Source organism: Entelurus aequoreus, linkage group LG07 (assembly GCF_033978785.1).
Source record: "Entelurus aequoreus isolate RoL-2023_Sb linkage group LG07, RoL_Eaeq_v1.1, whole genome shotgun sequence".
In the NCBI taxonomy this organism is placed as follows: domain Eukaryota; kingdom Metazoa; phylum Chordata; class Actinopteri; order Syngnathiformes; family Syngnathidae; genus Entelurus; species Entelurus aequoreus.
The window spans coordinates 7,451,509-7,470,979 of record NC_084737.1 but is presented as its reverse complement, the minus strand read 5'-3'; the positions used below and the strand labels follow the sequence as shown (position 1 = coordinate 7,470,979).

Below are 19,471 nucleotides of genomic sequence, written 5' to 3'. Positions count from 1 at the left end.
CAAGACTACTGGCCATCAGGTCTGTGAGCTGCTTCCCTTCACAATGTGGTTGGTCTTCAGATCCACATGGAGAAGATGTCCACCTCTGCACATAACTCCCAACTCCAATCTGGAGTGAGCTCCACATGGCGGTGTTCTTTAAGCATTGCAACATTGTATTGAAAGTATGGCAGCAGACTTCCTGACTCTCAGGTGTTGAAGACAAGGGCATGAGCGGACTGCAAGAACTACCCAACCAGGTTCAACACACGTCTGGAAATACTGTATGTGGATCAGCAATTGGTCTTCACCGCCACATGAGGGCACTAAACACCCTCTTTCCCCCCTGGAGTTATCATCACAACCATGGACTGCCATAAGCAACTATGTGTACGTACTGTATGTATATATATATATATATATATATATATACCTGTATGTATGCATATACAAACCCCGTTTCCATATGAGTTGGGAAATTGTGTTAGATGTAAATATAAACGGAATACAATGATTTGCAAATCCTTTTCAACCCATATTCAGTTGAATGCACTACAAAGACAACATATAAAGACAACATATTTGATGTTCAAACTCATAAACTTTGTTTTTTTGCAAATAATAATTGACTTAGAATTTCATGGCTGCAACACGTGCCAAAGTAGTTGGGAAAGGGCATGTTCACCACTGTGTTACATGGCCTCTCCTTTTAACAACACTCAGTAAAGGTTTGGGAACTGAGGAGACACACCTTCTCAGGTGGAATTCTTTCCCATTCTTGCTTGATGTACATCTTAAGTTGTTCAACAGTCCGGGGGTCTCCGTTGTGGTATTTTAGGCTGGACTACAGGTAGGCCAGTCTAGTACCCGCATTCTTTTACTATGAAGCCACGTTGATGTAACCCGTGGCTTGGCATTGTCTTGCTGAAATAAGCAGGGGCGTCCATGATAACGTTGCTTGGATTGCTCCAAAACCTGTATGTACCTTTCAGCATTAATGGTGCCTTCACAGATGTGTAAGTTACCCATGTCTTGGCCACTAATACACCCCCATACCATCACACATGCTGGCTTTTACACTTTGCGCCTAGAACAATCTGGATGGTTCTTTTCCTCTTTGATCCGGAGGACACGACGTCCACAGTTTCCAAGAACAATTTGAAATGTGGACTCGTCAGACCACAGAACACTTTTCCACTTCGCATCAGTCCATCTTAGATGAGCTCAGGCCCAGCGAAGCCGACAGCGTTTCTGGGTGTTGTTGATAAACGGTTTTCGCCTTGCATAGGAGAGTTTTAACTTGCACTTACAGATGTAGCGACCAACTGTAGTTACTGACAGTGGGTTTCTGAAGTGTTCCTGAGCCCATGTGGTGATATCCTTTACACACTGATGTCGCTTGTTGATGCGGTGCAGCCTGAGGGATGGAAGGTCACGGGCTTAGCTGCTTACGTGCAGTGATTTCTCCAGATTCTCTGAACCCTTTGATGATATTACGGAGCGTAGATGGTGAAATCCCTAAATTCCTTGCAATAGCTGGTTGAGAAAGGTTGTTCTTAAACTGTTCAACAATTTGCTCACGCATTTGTTGACAAAGTGGTGACCCTCGCCCCATCCTTGTTTGTGAATGACTGAGCATTTCATGGAATCTACTTTTATACGCAATCATGGCACCCACCTGTTCCCAATTTGCCTGTTCACCTGTGGGATGTTCCAAATAAGTGTTTGATGAGCATTCCTCAACTTTATCAGTATTTATTGCCACCTTTCCCAACTTCTTTGTCACGTGTTGCTGCCATCAAATTCTAAAGTTAATGATTATTTGCAACAAAAAAAAAGGTTTATCAGTTTGAACATGAAATATGTTGTCTTTGTAGCATATTCAACTGAATATGGGTTGAAAAGGATTTGCAAATCATTGTATTCCGTTTATATTTACATCTAACACAATTTCCCAACTCATATGGAAACGGGGTTTGTATGTATGTATATGTACTGTGTGTATATATGTGTATACATCTTGGTGGTAGATTGAATATTTGCTACTACCACCAAGATGTGTATGTACTGTATGTATGTACAGTATATATATATGTAAATAATGTATGTATATATATATATATATATATATATATATATATATATATATATATATATATATATATATATATATATATATATATATATATATATATGTGTGTATATATATATATATGTATGTGTGTATATATATGTGTGTATGTGTAAATGTATGCATATATATGTGTATGTATATGCGTATGTGTGTATATATATATGTGTATATGTATGCATATATATGTGTATGTATGTGTATATATATATGCGTATGTATGTGTATATATATGTATGTGTGTATATATATGCGTATGTATGTGTATATATGTATATATATATATGCGTATGTATGTGTATATATATGTATGTGTGTATATATATGCGTATGTATGTGTATATATGTATATATATATGTGTGTACTGTATGTATATTTATGTATGTATGTATGTACTGTGTATATATGTATGCATATGTATGTGTATATATATGCGTATGTATGTGTGTATATATGTGTGTGTATATATATATAGTATGTATGTGTGTATATATGTATGTGTGTATATATATATGTGTGTGTATATATACAGTATGTATGTGTATATATGTGTGTATGTATGTGTATATATATATGTATGTATGTATGTACTGTGTATATATGTATGTATATATATGTGTGTGTGTATATATATATGTATGTACTGTGTATATATGTATGTATGTATATATATATATATGTGTGTGTGTGTATACATATATGTATATATATATATGTGTGTGTATATATATATGTGTGCATATATATATATGTGTGTGTGTGTGTATACATATATGTATATATATGTGTGTGTGTATATATATATGTGTGCATATATATATATAATAATAATAATAATACCTGGGATTTATATAGCGCTTTTCTAAGTACCCAAAGTCGCTTTACATGTTAAAAACCCATCATTCATTCACACCTGGTGGTGGTAAGCTACTTTCGTAGCCACAGCTGCCCTGGGGTAGACTGACGGAAGCGTGGCTGCCAATTTGCGCCTACGGCCCCTCCGACCACCACCTATCATTCATTCAACATTCATTCACCGGTGTGAGTGGCACCGGGGGCAAGGGTGAAGTGTCCTGCCCAAGGACACAACGGCATGGTATGAGGCGGGGAGCGAACCTGCAACCCTCAGGTTTCTGACATGGGCGCTCTACCCACTACGCCATGCCGCCCCTATATGTGTGTGTGTATATATATATGTATGTACTGTGTATATATGTATGTATGTATATATATATATATGTGTGTGTGTATACATATATGTATATATATATATATATGTGTGTGTGTATATATATGTGTGCATATATATGTATATGTATGTGTATTTGTATGTATGTGTGTATATGTATGTATGTAAACACATACATATATAATGTATAATATATGTATATATACATGTATATACCTGCAATGAGGTGGCGACTTGTCCAGGGTGTACCTCGTCTTCCGCCCGAATGCAGCTGAGACCCCAAAAAGGGACAAGCGGTAGAAAATGGATGGATGGATGGACATGTATATACAAATATATTTACATGTATGTGTATATATGTATGTATGTATATGTGCGCTTTTCTACCTTCAAGGTACTTTTAATGCTTTGACACTATTTCCACATTCACACACTGATGGCGCTAACTACCACCCATCAGAAGCAAGGGTGAAGCGTCTTGCTCAAGGACACCATCGACATGACGAGGGGATCGAACCAGGAACCCCTCAGAACCCAAATAGTAAGTAGTGTTACTGACGAGTGCAAAACAAGGTAAAGAGCAAGAAGTAGGATTATTTGTATCCATGAACTGAAGATGGTAGATATTTTTTTGGGAGGGGGTATTTTTTTTATATCATTTATCATAAATAAATAGTTTTTTAATTTAAAGAAATCCCACACTTTTCTTAATGATTTTTTTCCCCCCGAAAATACTATTTTCTCAAGAAGTTAGTTATATTTAATGTTGGACCAAATAACAAATACAACGTTCAATATAAGAAGTTTTTTTTTTTAAATTAAACTAATGTACTTATTTTGTTTTCATTATTTAGTTTGCAAATATTTCAAAAGGGCTAAAATCTAAAATTGGTGGTAGTCCCCCCCAGCACACCATCCATCCATCCGGTTTTCTACCGCTTGTCCCTACAGCGCCTCCGCTGGTGGCCGCCAAGTAGTGCAAGATGTCAATCAGCAATCAATTGCCACAAACCGACGCCATTTTTGTCTTCTTGGGTCACATGACCCCGCCCTGCTGTCCTATTATTAGCCGCCCTGAATACTTCACAGGCCACAAGAAATGACTCGTGGAAAATATGCGTGACCTTTTTTTATTTGTTCATTTTGACCACTTAAACTTCAACTTGAACTGGAAATTATGGGGCAACTTTTTTTCCCCAGTGTGGTTATGTTTCGTGTACAAGTCTTAAAAGACAAAATGTAATATATGATATATGACAGCTGTTTGGGACATCTAGCAAAGTAAACACCTGAAAAGCAAACCATATATATTTATATATAATACACACACTGCTGATTGGTTCACCTTTGACCCACTTGCCACGTGATTCATTCCACAACTTCTCCAAATCCTCCAAAAAAAACCTCAAACCTCCCAGACTACTTTTTTTTTTTTTTACAATCAATAGTCACAAATTCTATTTCCTTCCATGCATAATGTGCTCAAATAAATGCTTAACATACAAAACAAAGGAAAAAAAACATATGGTATGTAACAAGGCTTTTATTTTGTGGCACATCCTTTTTTTTCTTTTATTTTGGAAAACATTCACATTTTTAAAAATAAGAAAAACACGATCAATTAATTTTTTGGTGGTTTTTTTTTAGTACTTCGATAAATTTTATCTGTTCTTATTCAACCAAAATTTTTATTTTTTTCATCAATCAGTAGTCACAAAGTCGACTTCCTTCCCTGCGTAATATGCCCAAATAAATGCTTAATATACCAAATAAATGGGAAAAAAACATAATATGTAACAATACTTCGATTTTGTGGCACATCCTTTTTTTTTTCTTTCATTTTGGAAAACTTTCCAATTTAAAAAAATAAGAAAAACATTACCAATTAATTTTTTTTTGGGTACTTCTATACATTTTTGTTCGTTTTCTTATTCAATTAACCAAAAATGTTTTGTTTTTTTAACAATCAGTCACAAATTCTACTTCCTTCCCTACGTAATGTGCTCAAATAAATGCTTAACATACCAAATAAATGGGGAAAAAAACATAGTATGTAACAATGCTTTTATTTTTTGGCACATCCTTTTTTTTCTTTCATTCTGGAAAACATTCCAATTTAAAAAATAAGAAAAACATGACCGATTAATTGTATTTTTTTTTTGGTACGTCTATACATTTTTGTTCGTTTTCTTATTCAATTAACCAAAAATGTAGTTTTTTTAACAATCAGTCACAAATTCTACTTCCTTCCCTACGTAATGTGCTCAAATAAATGCTTAACATACCAAATAAATGAAAAAAAAAACATATTTTGTAACAATGCTTTTATTTTGTGGGACATCCTTTTTTTTCTTTCATTTTGGGAAAACATTCAAATTTTTTAAAATAAGAAAAACACGATCAATTAATCTTTTTATTTTATTTTGGTACTTCTATACATTTTTATTCGTTTTCTTATTCAATTAACCAAAAATTTTTTTTTTAAACAATCAGTCACAAATTCTACTTCCTTCCCTGTGTAATGCGCTCAAATAAATGCTTAACATACCAAATAAATGGAAAAAAAAAACAGTATGTAACAATGCTTTTATTTTGTGGTGCATCATTTTTTTTCCTTTAATTTTTGAAAAAAAAAGCCACTTTTTTAATCAAGAAAAACACGATCAATTAAGTTCTTGTGGGGGGTTTTTGGTACTTCTATACATTTTTAGTTTTCTTACTCAATTAACCAAAAATGTATTTAAAAAAATATTTCAGAGGAAAAAAAATATAATTTTTTTTGTTTTAGGAAAAACTCAAAAAATTGTTATAAGGATGAAAAAATATCCCAAAAATGCAGTCAGTCGGGTTTTAAAAATATAAATTTAAGGAAAATTTGGGGCTTTTTTTCAGATGCCCATTTCCATAACTAACAAGGAAAATGGGCTTTGGACTTTAGTGCAACGCTGCATTGTAAATATAAATACCTTTTTTTAACGGCCGTCCCCCGACCTTTGACACGGTGTCACCCATTTATTGTCCTCCACATGTGCAAACGTTAGCGTCGATTTTGTTTTCGTGCAACTTGAAAAAAATCTGGATAAAGTGTCAGGACCAGGAAAGAACCGCACGCACACAAAAAGAAAATAAAAAAAGAATTAAAAGCTTTTTAAAACCACAAAAGCTGGAGATGGCACATCAAATGACAAATACATTCAAAAGAATTCAATGTCTAAAATGCATCAAAGCTTATATTTAAGAAGAAAACTTAAACATTTCAACTCCAATTCGAAGACGATGCGTCCTCCCCTTCACAATAAAAGTCTGGTGGCTTTGGAAAATAAAAATAAAAGCGTGTTTTTGTTCTTCGTCACCGTGTGGTTTATTTCTCTTCTTGTACATGAGTGGAGGTAGACTGCAGGGGGCGGGGACTTGCTTGAGGAGGAGGAGGGGGGCGGGACTTGAAGGCCTGGATGACATCACGTCTGGTGCACCTCGTGGAACATCAGCTCTCGCGGGATTCGCGTCTCCGGGCCGTAGAGCTTGCAGGCGCGGCGCTCGAAGGCGGCCACGTTCTGCTTGACCACCTCGTCGAAGAACATGGTGGCCAGCTGGGAGTGCAGCAGCGAGCGGAACTCGAAGGAGATCTGTGGCGAGGAGAGGCGGCGTCGTCATGGAAACGCAGACGGGGGCGGAACAAGAGAAGGAGAGACTCACGGAGAAGTCCACGGTGCAGGTGCGAGGGTAGCCGGGGATGCCGGGACTGAAGCGCCAGATGGTCTCCAGGTGGTTGAACAACTTGCCGTCTGTGCACACCGCCTGCAGGTAACACAGGTGAGTCAGCCGGGGTGAAGGTGGTGACAGAAACACAGGTGAGTCAGCTGGGGTGAAGGTGGTGACAGAAACACAGGTGAGTCAGCTGGGGTGAAGGTGACAGAAACACAGGTGAGTCAGCTGGGATGAAGGTGGTGACAGTAACACAGGTGAGTCAGCTGGGGTGAAGGTGACAGAAACACAGGTGAGTCAGCTGGGATGAAGGTGGTGACAGTAACACAGGTGAGTCAGCTGGGGTGAAGGTGGTGACAGAAACACAGGTGAGTCAGCTGGGGTGAAGGTGACAGAAACACAGGTGAGTCAGCTGGGATGAAGGTGGTGACAGTAACACAGGTGAGTCAGCTGGGGTGAAGGTGACAGAAACACAGGTGAGTCAGCTTGGGTGAAGGTGGTGACAGTAACACAGCAGCCGGGGTGAAGGTGACAGAAACACAGGTGAGTCAGCTGGGGTGAAGGTGGTGACAGTAACACAGGTGAGTCAGCTGAGATGAAGGTGACAGAAACACAGGTGAGTCAGCTTGGGTGAAGGTGGTGACAGTAACACAGCAGCCGGGGTGAAGGTGACAGAAACACAGGTGAGTCAGCTGGGGTGAAGGTGACAGAAACACAGGTGAGTCAGCTGGGATGAAGGTGGTGACAGTAACACAGCAGCCGGGGTGAAGGTGACAGAAACACAGGTGAGTCAGCTGGGGTGAAGGTGGTGACAGTAACACAGGTGAGTCAGCTGAGATGAAGGTGATAGAAACACAGGTGAGTCAGCTTGGGTGAAGGTGGTGACAGTAACACAGCAGCCGGGGTGAAGGTGACAGAAACACAGGTGAGTCAGCTGGGATGAAGGTGACAGAAACACAGGTGAGTCAGCTTGGGTGAAGGTGACAGAAACACAGGTGAGTCAGCTGGGGTGAAGGTGACAGAAACACAGGTGAGTCAGCTTGGGTGAAGGTGACAGAAACACAGGTGAGTCAGCTGGGGTGAAGGTGACAGTAACACAGGTGAGTCAGCTTGGGTGAAGGTGACAGAAACACAGGTGAGTCAGCTGGGGTGAAGGTGACAGAAACACAGGTGAGTCAGCTGGGATGGAGAAAGTGATGTGCACCTTGACCAGGTGAGGTCTGACGCAGGTGATCATGGAGGTGTAGCGCTCCACCACGGGGGGGAAGCCCACCTCCAGCTGGGCCTTGCAGTGACCCGCCCGCCTCGCCACCGTCACAGACTTCTTGCACCAGGGGACAAAAAGTTTGTAGTCGTCCACCTTGGCCACCACCTCGTACATCTCCTGCATGGAGAAGCTGACACACACACACACACACACACACACACACACACACACACACACACACACACACACACACACACACACACACACACACACACACACACACACATTAACACAGACCTTTCATGACACTTTCAATCACTTCCCAAAATATAACTGAGAAAGGTAAGATACAATTATTATAATCGAGAATTATAACTGATAGTTATTATAACTGATAGTTATTATGACTAATATAGTTGTTATTATGACTGATATAGATGTTATTATGACTGATATAGTTCTTATTATGACTGATATAGTTGTTATTATGACTGCTATAGTTATTATGACTGCTATAGTTATTATGACTGCTATAGTTGTTATTGTGACTGATAGTTGTTATGATGACTGATATAGTTGTTATTATAACTGATCTAGTTGTTATTATGACTGATATAGTTGTTATTATGACTGATATAATTGTTATTATAACTGATCTACTTGTTATTATAACTGATCTACTTGTTATTATGACTGATATAGTTATTATGACTGATATAGTTGTTATTATGACTGATATACTTGTTATTATAACTGATATAGTTGTTATTATCACTAATGATTCCCGGGCGCGGCACCGCTGCTGCCCACTGCTCCCCTCACCTCCCAGCGGGTGAACAAGGGGATGGGTCAAATGCAGAGGACAAATTTCAATCATTGGTACTTTAACTTTTACTTAATATAGTTGTTATTATGGCTGATATAGTTGTTATTATGACTGATATAGTTGTTATAACTGATAGAGTTGTTATTATGACTGATATAGTAATGTTATGTTATTTTCATTTATTATGAGCCCCCCAACCAACTGTTACATCAGCCCGGGGGTGTTGTTATGACTGATATTATTATGACTGATATAGTTGTTATGACTGATATAGTTGTTATTATGACTGATATAGTTGTTATGACTGATATAGTTGTTATGACTGATATAGTTGTTATTATGACTAATATAGTTGTTGTGACTGATATAGTTGTTATGATGACTGATATACTTATTATAACTGATACACTTATTATAACTGATAAAGTTGTTATTATGACTGATAGTTAGGACTGACATAGTTGTTATTATAAGTGATACTTATAACTGATATAATTATATAGTTGTTATTATAACTGATAGTTGTTATTATGGCTGATATAGTTATTAGAACTGATATTTATTATAACTGATATACTTGTTATTATGACTGATAGCTACTACAACGGATATAGTTGTTATAACTGATATACTTGTTATTATGACTGATAGTTATTATAACTGATAGTTACTATAACTGATAGTTATAACTGATACACTTATTATGACTGATAGTTATTATAAGTGATATACTTGTTATTATGACTGATAGTTATTATTAGTATCAGTTATTGTGTTTTTGTTAGCTGAAGAAACGAGCATAGCTAAATGTTTTTAAAGAAGATTGGAGATTATATGTGACTTTTCTTATATTATTTCCAAGGTTTTTTCTTGTTTATTATCTTACTTTTCTTACCAGTTGGTACCTGTTTTTGTGTGTTTGGGATCCTCATCAGCTACAGCATGGAGGAGGAAAATGACCACACAGACAGTGACACTTCCCCGTCAATCACTTGTTTATTTGGTTATGGTTAAAGTTTATTTCGAACATGCTCTACAGATGCGTTAAAATGTGACTCTACTTTTGATCAACTTTGGATGGATTTATTTTAGGAGCGAAGAATTAAAGGGTTAAAATTTGTATTTCTTTTTTTAAAGGTCGCACAACCTATTTCAAGTGGCAAATGCGGGTAAAATGCTCGCACTGTACAGCCCTGCTTTGGTGCGCTGAGCGTTTGCTCTGGACTTACTCAGGACTAGAATCCACTCGCAAGTGGACCGAGGCCCATTGTTGCGCTTTTTTTGCTGCGCACATTTGCTTCTGCTACACAAAACATGTAAGTGTGCAGACACAAGCATACAAACATTACCCGAGTATCCTGCGCTCCGAGTACTCCTTCCTCTTGTTGGTGAGGCTGATGAAGTTGCGGCTTTGAGGAAGACTCGCCATGGCCGCGTCCCAGTCGTGGAGGCACAGCGCTCTGGGAGACCTGGTCATCAGGATGCCGCAGGAGGACAAATGTCTGCCAAGGTCGGGGGGAACAAGAGAGACGTCACTGGGATGGACGACCAGCAGAAAGGACGACGACATTCCGGCTGCCAGGGTGACAACAACACCGCACAAAAGGTACACACGCACACACACACACACACACACATATGCTGGTGTATTCCGAGATGACATGTGACCAGCGCTCTCCTGCGCCTCACTGGAATGCTGACCTCCACGAGGCAAGATGGCACTGGAAATATCCCAGTCATCCATGAACGCACCTGATCAGGTCTTTTTAAAAACCTTCCACTGTGTCTTTGGCCTTTTCAAGCGCGCCAAACGAGACGTCTCCTTTAAACAACCTACTTTTTCTCAAATATTACCTGCAATATCATTTCTACTGCTTCCTCATTATGGTTAATTAGGATAGTTATTATAAATGATATACTTGCTATTAGGATTGATAGTTATTATGATTGATAGTTATTATAACTGATAAAGTTGTTATTATGACTGATATAGTTGTTATAATGTCTGATATAGCTGTTATTATAACTGATAAAGTTGTTATTATGACTGATATAGTTGTTATTATGACTGATATAGCTGTTATTATGACTGATATAGTTGTTATTATAACTGATACAGTTGTTATTGTGACTGATATAGTTGTTATAACTGATAAAAGTTATTATAACTGATACAGTTGTTAAAAAAAGTTAAAGTACCAATGATTGTCACACACACTAGGTGTGGCGAAATTATTCTCTATCATGACTGATATACTTATTATGACTGATATAGTTGTTATTATGTCTGATATAGTTGTTATTATGACTGATAAAGTTGTTATTATCACTGATATATTTATTATGACTGATAAAGTTATTATAACTGATACAGTTATTATGACTGATATAGTTATTATGACTGATATAGTTGTTATTATGTCTGATATAGTTGTTATTATGACTGATAAAGTTGTTATTATCACTGATATAGTTATTATAACTGATAAACTTGTTATTATAACTGATAGTTGTTATTATGACTGATGTAGTTATTATGACTGATATAGTTGTTATGTCTTATATAGTTATTATAACTGATAAAGTTGTTATTATACTGATACAGTTGTTATTATAACTGATATAGTTATGACTGATAAAGTTGTTATTATCAGTGATAGTTATTATAACTGTTAAGTTATTATAACTGATACAGTTGTTATTATGACTGATATAGTTGTTTTGACTGATATAGATGGTATTATGTCTGATATAGTTGTTATTATGACTGATAAAGTTATTATCACTGATATAGTTATCATGACTGTTATAGTTGTTATTATGACTGATATAGTTGTTATAATTTATAAAAGTTGTTATAATTGATGAAGTTGTTATTATGACTGATAGTTATCATAACTGATATACTTGTCCAGGGTGTACCCCGCCTTCCGCCTGAATGCAGCTGGGATAGGCTCCAGCACCCCCCGCGACCCCGAAAGGGACAAGCGGTAGAAAATGGATGGATGGATTCTTGTATTGACTGCTATTATTAGAAGTGATAGTTACTATGACTGATATACTTGTTATGTCTGATAGTTATTCTAACTGATAAACTTGTCTTGACTACTATTATTAGAAATTAAAGTTATTATGACTAGGGCTGGGCGATATATCGCGGGTTTGTCTCGATATGGAAAATTACTATATCGTGACATTAGAGTATACGTTCTCAGGCAGCTGCGGGCATTACACTACAGGCGTTTCTCACTCTTTCTTGTCCCTCCTTCTCACAGAGACATAAAACAAGCGCACCTTCTTACATACGTCGCGCGTGCAACGTCATACGCTCTCCCGGAGCAGAGAGGTAGCGACATGGCTAATGTTAGCTGTGATGCTAGCGGAGAGGTGCGAGTGGTAATACGAGAGAAAGAAGGTGCGAATCCGGTAACAAAATGAAGGAAGAATAATTAATTCCCAAGAAAAAGAGCACGGGGTCCATCATCTGGCGGTGGTTTGGCTTCAAGCGGGAAGATGTCGAACAGACAACCGTAATATGTCAAGTATGCGGCAAAAGCCTTGTTACAAAAAGTAGCGCCACTGCTAATGTGTAGCATCATTTGAAAAGTCACCCGCTAGAGAATGAAGAGTGCTTCAAACTCTGCAAGTCAACATCTCCGGCCGGTGCCACACTAACAAAATGCCCAAGCAACCATTTCCAGATCAGACAAAAATAGTCAACAACAGGAGATAACGTCCGCAGGAACCTACCACATAGTGAAGGACATACACTATTTGATTTCCTATTATGCAGCTCATTTTTATTTGACACTTATTGAAATATCTTGTGTGACATCATGCACAAAAGTGCACTTTATTAGTTTTTAACTTTTGTAGTGGCGTTCTGTACAAAAAGTGCACTTTAATTTAGTGTTGTGATAAGTCATCTTAGTGACATCATGCACCAAAGTGCACTCATAGCTTGTTTTATGACAATCTTGCACTTTCTGTTTTGGAAATGACATGAATGTTTGTGCCACTGCTTAATAACTGTTTCATAATTACACTTCTGCTAAATGGACTTAGTTGTGATTTCCCTCTCGGCATGAAAGTTTAAAAGTAGCATATATTAATGGAGTATGAAGAAGAATGTTTTAATGTAGACACATAGAATCATCATACTGCTGTGATTATATGCATCAAAATATGGAGATATATATCGTGTTTCGTGACATGGCCTCAAAATATGGAGATATATATCGTGTTTCGTGACATGGCCTCAAAATATCGAGATATATATCGTGTACCGTGACATGGCCTCAAAATATGGAGATATATATCGTGCATCGTGACATGGCCTCAAAATATCGAGATATACATCGTTTATCGTGACATGGCCTCAAAATATCGTGATATATATCGTGCATCGTGACATGGCCTCAAAATATGGAGATGTATATCGTGTATCGTGACATGGCCTCAAAATATCGAGATATATGTCGTGTATCGTGACATGGCCTCAAAATATGGAGATATATATCGTGTATCGTGACATGGCCTCAAAATATCCAGATATATATCGTGTATCGTGACATGGCCTCAAAATATCCAGATATATATCGTGTATCGTGACATGGTCTCAAAATATGGAGATATATATCGTGTATCGTGACATGGCCTCAAAATATGGAGATATATATTGTGTATCGTGACATGGCCTCAATATATGGAGATATATATCGTGTATCGTGACATGGCCTCAAAATATGGAGATGTATATCGTGTATCGTGACATGGCCTCAAAATATCGAGATATATATCGTGCATCGTGACATGGCCTCAAAATATCGAGATATATGTCCTGTATCGTGACATGGTCTCAAAATATGGAGATATATGTCGTGTATCGTGACATGGCCTCAAAATATGGAGATATATATCGTGTATCGTGACATGGCCTCAAAATATCGAGATATATATCGTGCATCGTGACATGGCCTCAAAATATGGAGATATATATCGTGTATCGTGACATGGCCTCAAAATATCGAGATATATATCGTGCATCGTGACATGGCCTCAAAATATCGAGATATATATCGTGCATCGTGACATGGCCTCAAAATATGGAGATATATATCGTGTATCGTGACATGGCCTCAAAATATGGAGATATATATCGTGTATCGTGACATGGCCTCAAAATATGGAGATATATATTGTGCATCATGACATGGCCTCAAAATATGGAGATATATATTGTGTATCGTGACATGGCCTCAAAATATGGAGATATATATTGTGTATCGTGACATGGCCTCAAAATATGGAGATTTATATCGTGTATCATGACATGGCCTCAAAATATGGAGATATATATTGTGTATCGTGACATGGCCTCAAAATATCGTGATATATATCGTGTATCGTGTCATGGCCTCAAAATATGGAGATATATGTCGTGTACCGTGACATGGCCTCAAAATATGGAGATATACCGTCTATTGTGACATGGCTTTAAAATATCGAGAGATATATATCGTGTATCGTGACATGGCCTCAAAATATCGCGATATTAATAAAAGGCCATATCGCCCAGACCTACTTACGGCCACAGTGGAATGTTGCTGATAAATTCAGATTTACTTTGTTGGGGTTTTTTTTACCTGATGTTTTGTCGGCTACACATCCGGGGCACCGCCGGCCGGCAGGAGCGAGGAGAGCCGCCGACAGCCAGCTGGAGATAGTCGCTGAAGGTCCGCACACCCATGGGCAACCTCCGGGCGCTCGCCATGGAAGCAGCGGGGGAAAAAAACTCCGTCAAAATGGTAAATTATTATTTTTTGTTAAAAAGAAAAAGCCAAGAGGAAATACGTGTCCAAAAATATCACTCGCTAGCTCGCTGCCAACGTAACTAGTGACGCTAGCTAGCATTGGCTAGCTAGCAGGCTATCGTAAGAGTCCGAATGGACGCGACATAGAGCGAGGACATGACTAACTCCCTCACATCGTAAGTCAGCCTATATTTATTAGTAGCGTTTTATTTTTGTTGTTGTTGGAGGTTTTTCCAGTCAAATATTGCCGCTTGTCTCCGCTCGACCTTCTTGCTGCTAAATAAAAACGCCGGTGGGACAGAACAATTTGTTCTGCTGCTTGGCGGCGCACACGAAGGAGTGTTAGGTTGGAATACTGACCCCTAGCGGACCGGAAGAATTCACTCAATCTGTTAGAGCAGTGGTTCTCAAATGGGGGTACGCGTACCCCTGGGGGTACTTGAAGCTATGCCAAGGGGTACGTGAGATTTTTTTTAAATATTCTAAAAATAGCAACAATTCAAAAATATTTTATAAATATTTATTGAATAATACTTCAACAAAATATGAATGTAAGTTCATAAACTGAACATCAAATCAAGTAGGCTATTCCATTCATTACCATAAAGCCAGAGTTTCCCCCATGCCATGATGGTTTGACCCTCACTAAAAATGTCTGTCAAAAAGAACTGTGAAAAGAAATGCAACAATGCAATATTCAGTGTTGACAGCTAGACTTTTTGTGGACATGTTCCATAAATATTGATGTAAATATTTCTTTTTTTGTGAAGAAATGTTTAGAATTAGGTTCATGAATCCAGATGGATCTCTATTACAATCCCCAAAGAGGGCACTTTAAGTTGATGATTACTTCTATGTGTAGAAATATTTATTTATAATCAAATCACTTGTTTATTTTTCAACAAGTTTTTAGTTATTTATATATCTTTTTTTCCAAATAGTTCAAGAAAGACCACTACAAATTAGCAATATTGTGCACTGTTATACAATTTAATAAATCAGAAACTGATGACATAGTGCTGTATTTTACTTCTTTATCTCTTTTTTTCAACCAAAAATGCTTTGCTCTGATTAGGGGGTACTTAAATTCAAAAAATGTTCACAGGGGGTACATCACTGAAAAAAGGTTGAGAACCACTGTGTTAGAGCAGTGTTTTTAAACCTTTTTTGAGCCAAGGCACATTTTTTTCATTGAAAAAATCCTGAGGCACACCATCAGCACAAATTATCAAAAAACGAAACTCAGTAGCCGATGTTGACAATAAAAAGTTGTTCTCGCAATTGTTGGATATGAATTTAAAGCATAACCAAGCATGCATCACTATAGCTCTTGTCTCAAAGTAGGTGTACTGCATACTTACCAACCTTGAGACCTCCGAATTCGGGAGAAAATATATATATTTTATTATATATATATATATATATATATATATATATATATATATATATATATATATATATATATATATATATATATATATATATATATATATATATATATATATATACACTACCGTTCAAAAGTTTGGGGTCACATAGAAATGTCCTTATTTTTGAAGGAAAAGCACTGTACTTTTCAATGAAGATAACTTTAAACTAGTCTTAACTTTAAAGAAATACACTCTATACATTGCTAATGTGGTAAATGACTATTCTAGCTGCAAATGTCTGGTTTTTGGTGCAATATCTACATAGGTGTATAGAGGCCCATTTCCAGCTACTATCACTCCAGTGTTCTAATGGTACAATGTGTTTGCTCATTGGCTCAGAAGGCTAATTGATGATTAGAAAACCCTTGTGCAATCATGTTCACACATCTGAAAACAGTTTAGCTCGTTACAGAAGCTACAAAACTGACCTTCCTTTGAGCAGATTGAGTTTCTGGAGCATCACATTTGTGGGGTCAATTAAACGCTCAAAATGGCCAGAAAAAGAGAACTTTCATCTGAAACTCAACAGTCTATTCTTGTTCTTAGAAATGAAGGCTATTCCACAAAATTGTTTGGGTGACCCCAAACTTTTGAACAGGTGGGTGCCATGATTGGGTATAAAAGTAGATTCCATGAAATGCTCAGTCATTCACAAACAAGGATGGGGCGAGGGTCACCACTTTGTCAACAAATGCGTGAGCAAATTGTTGAACAGTTTAAGAAAAACCTTTCTCAACCAGCTATTGCAAGGAATTTAGGGATTTCACCATCTACGCCCCGTAATCTCATCAAAGGGTTCAGAGAATCTGGAGAAATCACTGCACGTAAGCAGCTAAACCCGTGACCTTCGATCCCTCAGGCTGTACTGCATCAACAAGTGACATCAGTGTGTAAAGGATATCACCACATGGGCTCAGGAACACTTCAGAAACCCACTGTCAGTAACTACAGTTGGTCGCTACATCTGTAAGTGCAAGTTAAAACTCACCTATGCAAGGCGAAAACCGTTTATCAACAACACCCAGAAACGTTGTCGGCTTCGCTGGGCCTGAGCTCATCTAAGATGGACTGATACAAAGTGGAAAAGTGTTCTGTGGTCTGACGAGTCCACATTTCAAATTGTTTTTGGAAACTGTGGACGTCGTGTCCTCCGGACCAAAGAGGAAAAGAACCATCCGGATTGTTCTAGGCGCAAAGTGTAAAAGCCAGCATGTGTGATGGTATGGGGGTGTATTAGTGCCCAAGACATGGGTAACTTACACATCTGTGAAGGCACCATTAATGCTGAAAGGTACATACTGGTTTTGGAGCAACATATGTTGCCATCCAAGCAACGTTACCATGGACGCCCCTGCTTATTTCAGCAAGACAATGCCAAGCCACGTGTTACATCAACGTGGCTTCATAGTAAAAGAGTGCAGGTACTAGACTGGCCTGCCTGTAGTCCAGACCTGTCTCCCATTGAAAATGTGTGGTGCATTATGAAGCCTAAAATAGCACAACGGAGACCCCCGGACTGTTGAACAACTTAAGCTGTACATCAAGCAAGAATGGGAAAGAATTCCACCTGAGAAGCTTCAAAAATGTGTCTCCTCAGTTCCCAAACCTTTACTGAGTGTTGTTCAAAGGAAAGGCCATGTAACACAGTGGTGAACATGCCCTTTCCCAACTACTTTGGCACGTGTTGCAGCCATGAAATTCTAAGTCAATTATTATTTGCAAAAAAAAAAAAAAGTTTATGAGTATGAACATCAAATATGTTGTCTTTGTAGTGCATTCAACTGAATATGGGTTGAAAAGGATTTGCAAATCATTGTATTCCGTTTATATTTACATCTAACACAATTTCCCAACTCATACGGAAACGGGGTTTGTACAAAGAAATCTAAAGTAAACAGTGGATAGCTTTTTGTTACACTTGTATGACATTTAGGTGCTTCTTGTTACACTTGTATACATTTCGGTGCTTCTTGTGTACCCCGCCTTCCGCCCGAATGCAGCTGAGATAGGCTCCAGCAACCCCCACGACCCTGAAAGGAACAAGCGGTAGAAAATGGATGGATGGATGTTACACTTGTATGACAATGAGGTATGTTAAAATGTAACACAGCATGTAATTAAGTGTTTATGATGGCCACAGTTTTACCCTGGAACCGACTATTCCTATTTCCATTCTGTTATTCCTGTATGGTACAAAAGAAAGAGTATCTCACTTCCACATTGGAGGATTCCAATATTTCCCTGAATGCTGACATTGTTTTGTCTTCTTAAAGTGCATGTTAGCATTAGCACATGATGACAAAAAAGTCTTGAACAAAGTGACTTTATAGTGAAAAAGGACAAAGCCGGATAAATTTAGGGAGTCACAAGTGCTTCCGTAATCCTCCTTAATGTTGCATTCCTCGGCTTTTTTCCCCCCCTCAAATCTAAATCGCCGCCCCTTGTAGTTGTATGTGTGAGCCATTGTTCTGATAACACAAATAGCATGTCAAAGACGCACTAATTAGTATAATGGCCTACATTTTTATGGACAACTGTTACACTCCTTTAAGTGGACCCTGGATCATGTGACCCCAGCGGAGATTTAGGGGAGCACTCGTGTTGCATTTTGGAAACACATGATTTGTAGAATTTGCAACAAACTCCCGCATTCAAGACCCCCGTGACCCTCATTTTGTTAGCTGCTTTAACGTCTCATCGGGGACGTCACCATACCGCTTTTTTTTTTTTTTTTTTACAAACCCCAAAAGCAGTGAAGTTGTCACGATGAACAGAATACGATGATTTGCAAATCCCTTTCAACTTATATTCAATTGAATAAAATGCAAAGACAAGATATTTCATGTTCAAACTGGTAAACTTTGTATATTTTTTGCAAATATTAGCTCATTTGGAATTTCATGGTTGCAATATGTTTCAAAAAAAGCTGGCACAAGTGGCAAAAAAGACGCAGGAAGTTGAGGAATGCTCATCAAAGACTTATTTGGAACATCCCACAGGTGAACGGGCTAATTGGGAACAGGTGGGTGCCATGATTGGGGTATAAAAGCAGCTTCCATGAAATGCTCAGTCGTTCACAAACAAGGACGGGGCGAGGTTCACCACTTTGTCAACAAATGCCTGAGCAAATTGTTTAAGAACAACATTTCTCAACCAGCTATTGCAAGGAATTTAGGGATTTCACCATCTA

The 19,471-nt window shown here is 38.0% G+C and overlaps 2 protein-coding genes across 2 annotated transcripts in view; one reads left to right on the top strand and one right to left on the bottom strand.

The window, feature by feature from the left end:
• Positions 1–6,431: 6,431 nt before the first annotated feature.
• Positions 6,432–15,165, bottom strand: coq10a (coenzyme Q10A). Its single transcript, XM_062052524.1, has 5 exons — positions 14,684–15,165; positions 10,388–10,540; positions 8,210–8,402; positions 6,997–7,098; positions 6,432–6,926 (listed from the first exon to the last, which is right to left on the bottom strand). Exons 1-5 carry the CDS (start codon positions 14,809–14,811, stop codon positions 6,759–6,761), a joined length of 744 nt encoding a protein of 247 aa, XP_061908508.1. The 5' UTR covers positions 14,812–15,165; the 3' UTR covers positions 6,432–6,758.
• LOC133653345 (melanocyte protein PMEL-like) overlaps positions 14,683–19,471 on the top strand; it is a 34,943-nt gene continuing 30,154 nt past the window's right edge. Inside the window, exon 1 of the mRNA XM_062052522.1 lies at positions 14,683–14,845. The gene's annotated coding sequence lies outside the window, so the exon portion shown is untranslated. The remainder of the gene's footprint in view (positions 14,846–19,471) is intronic.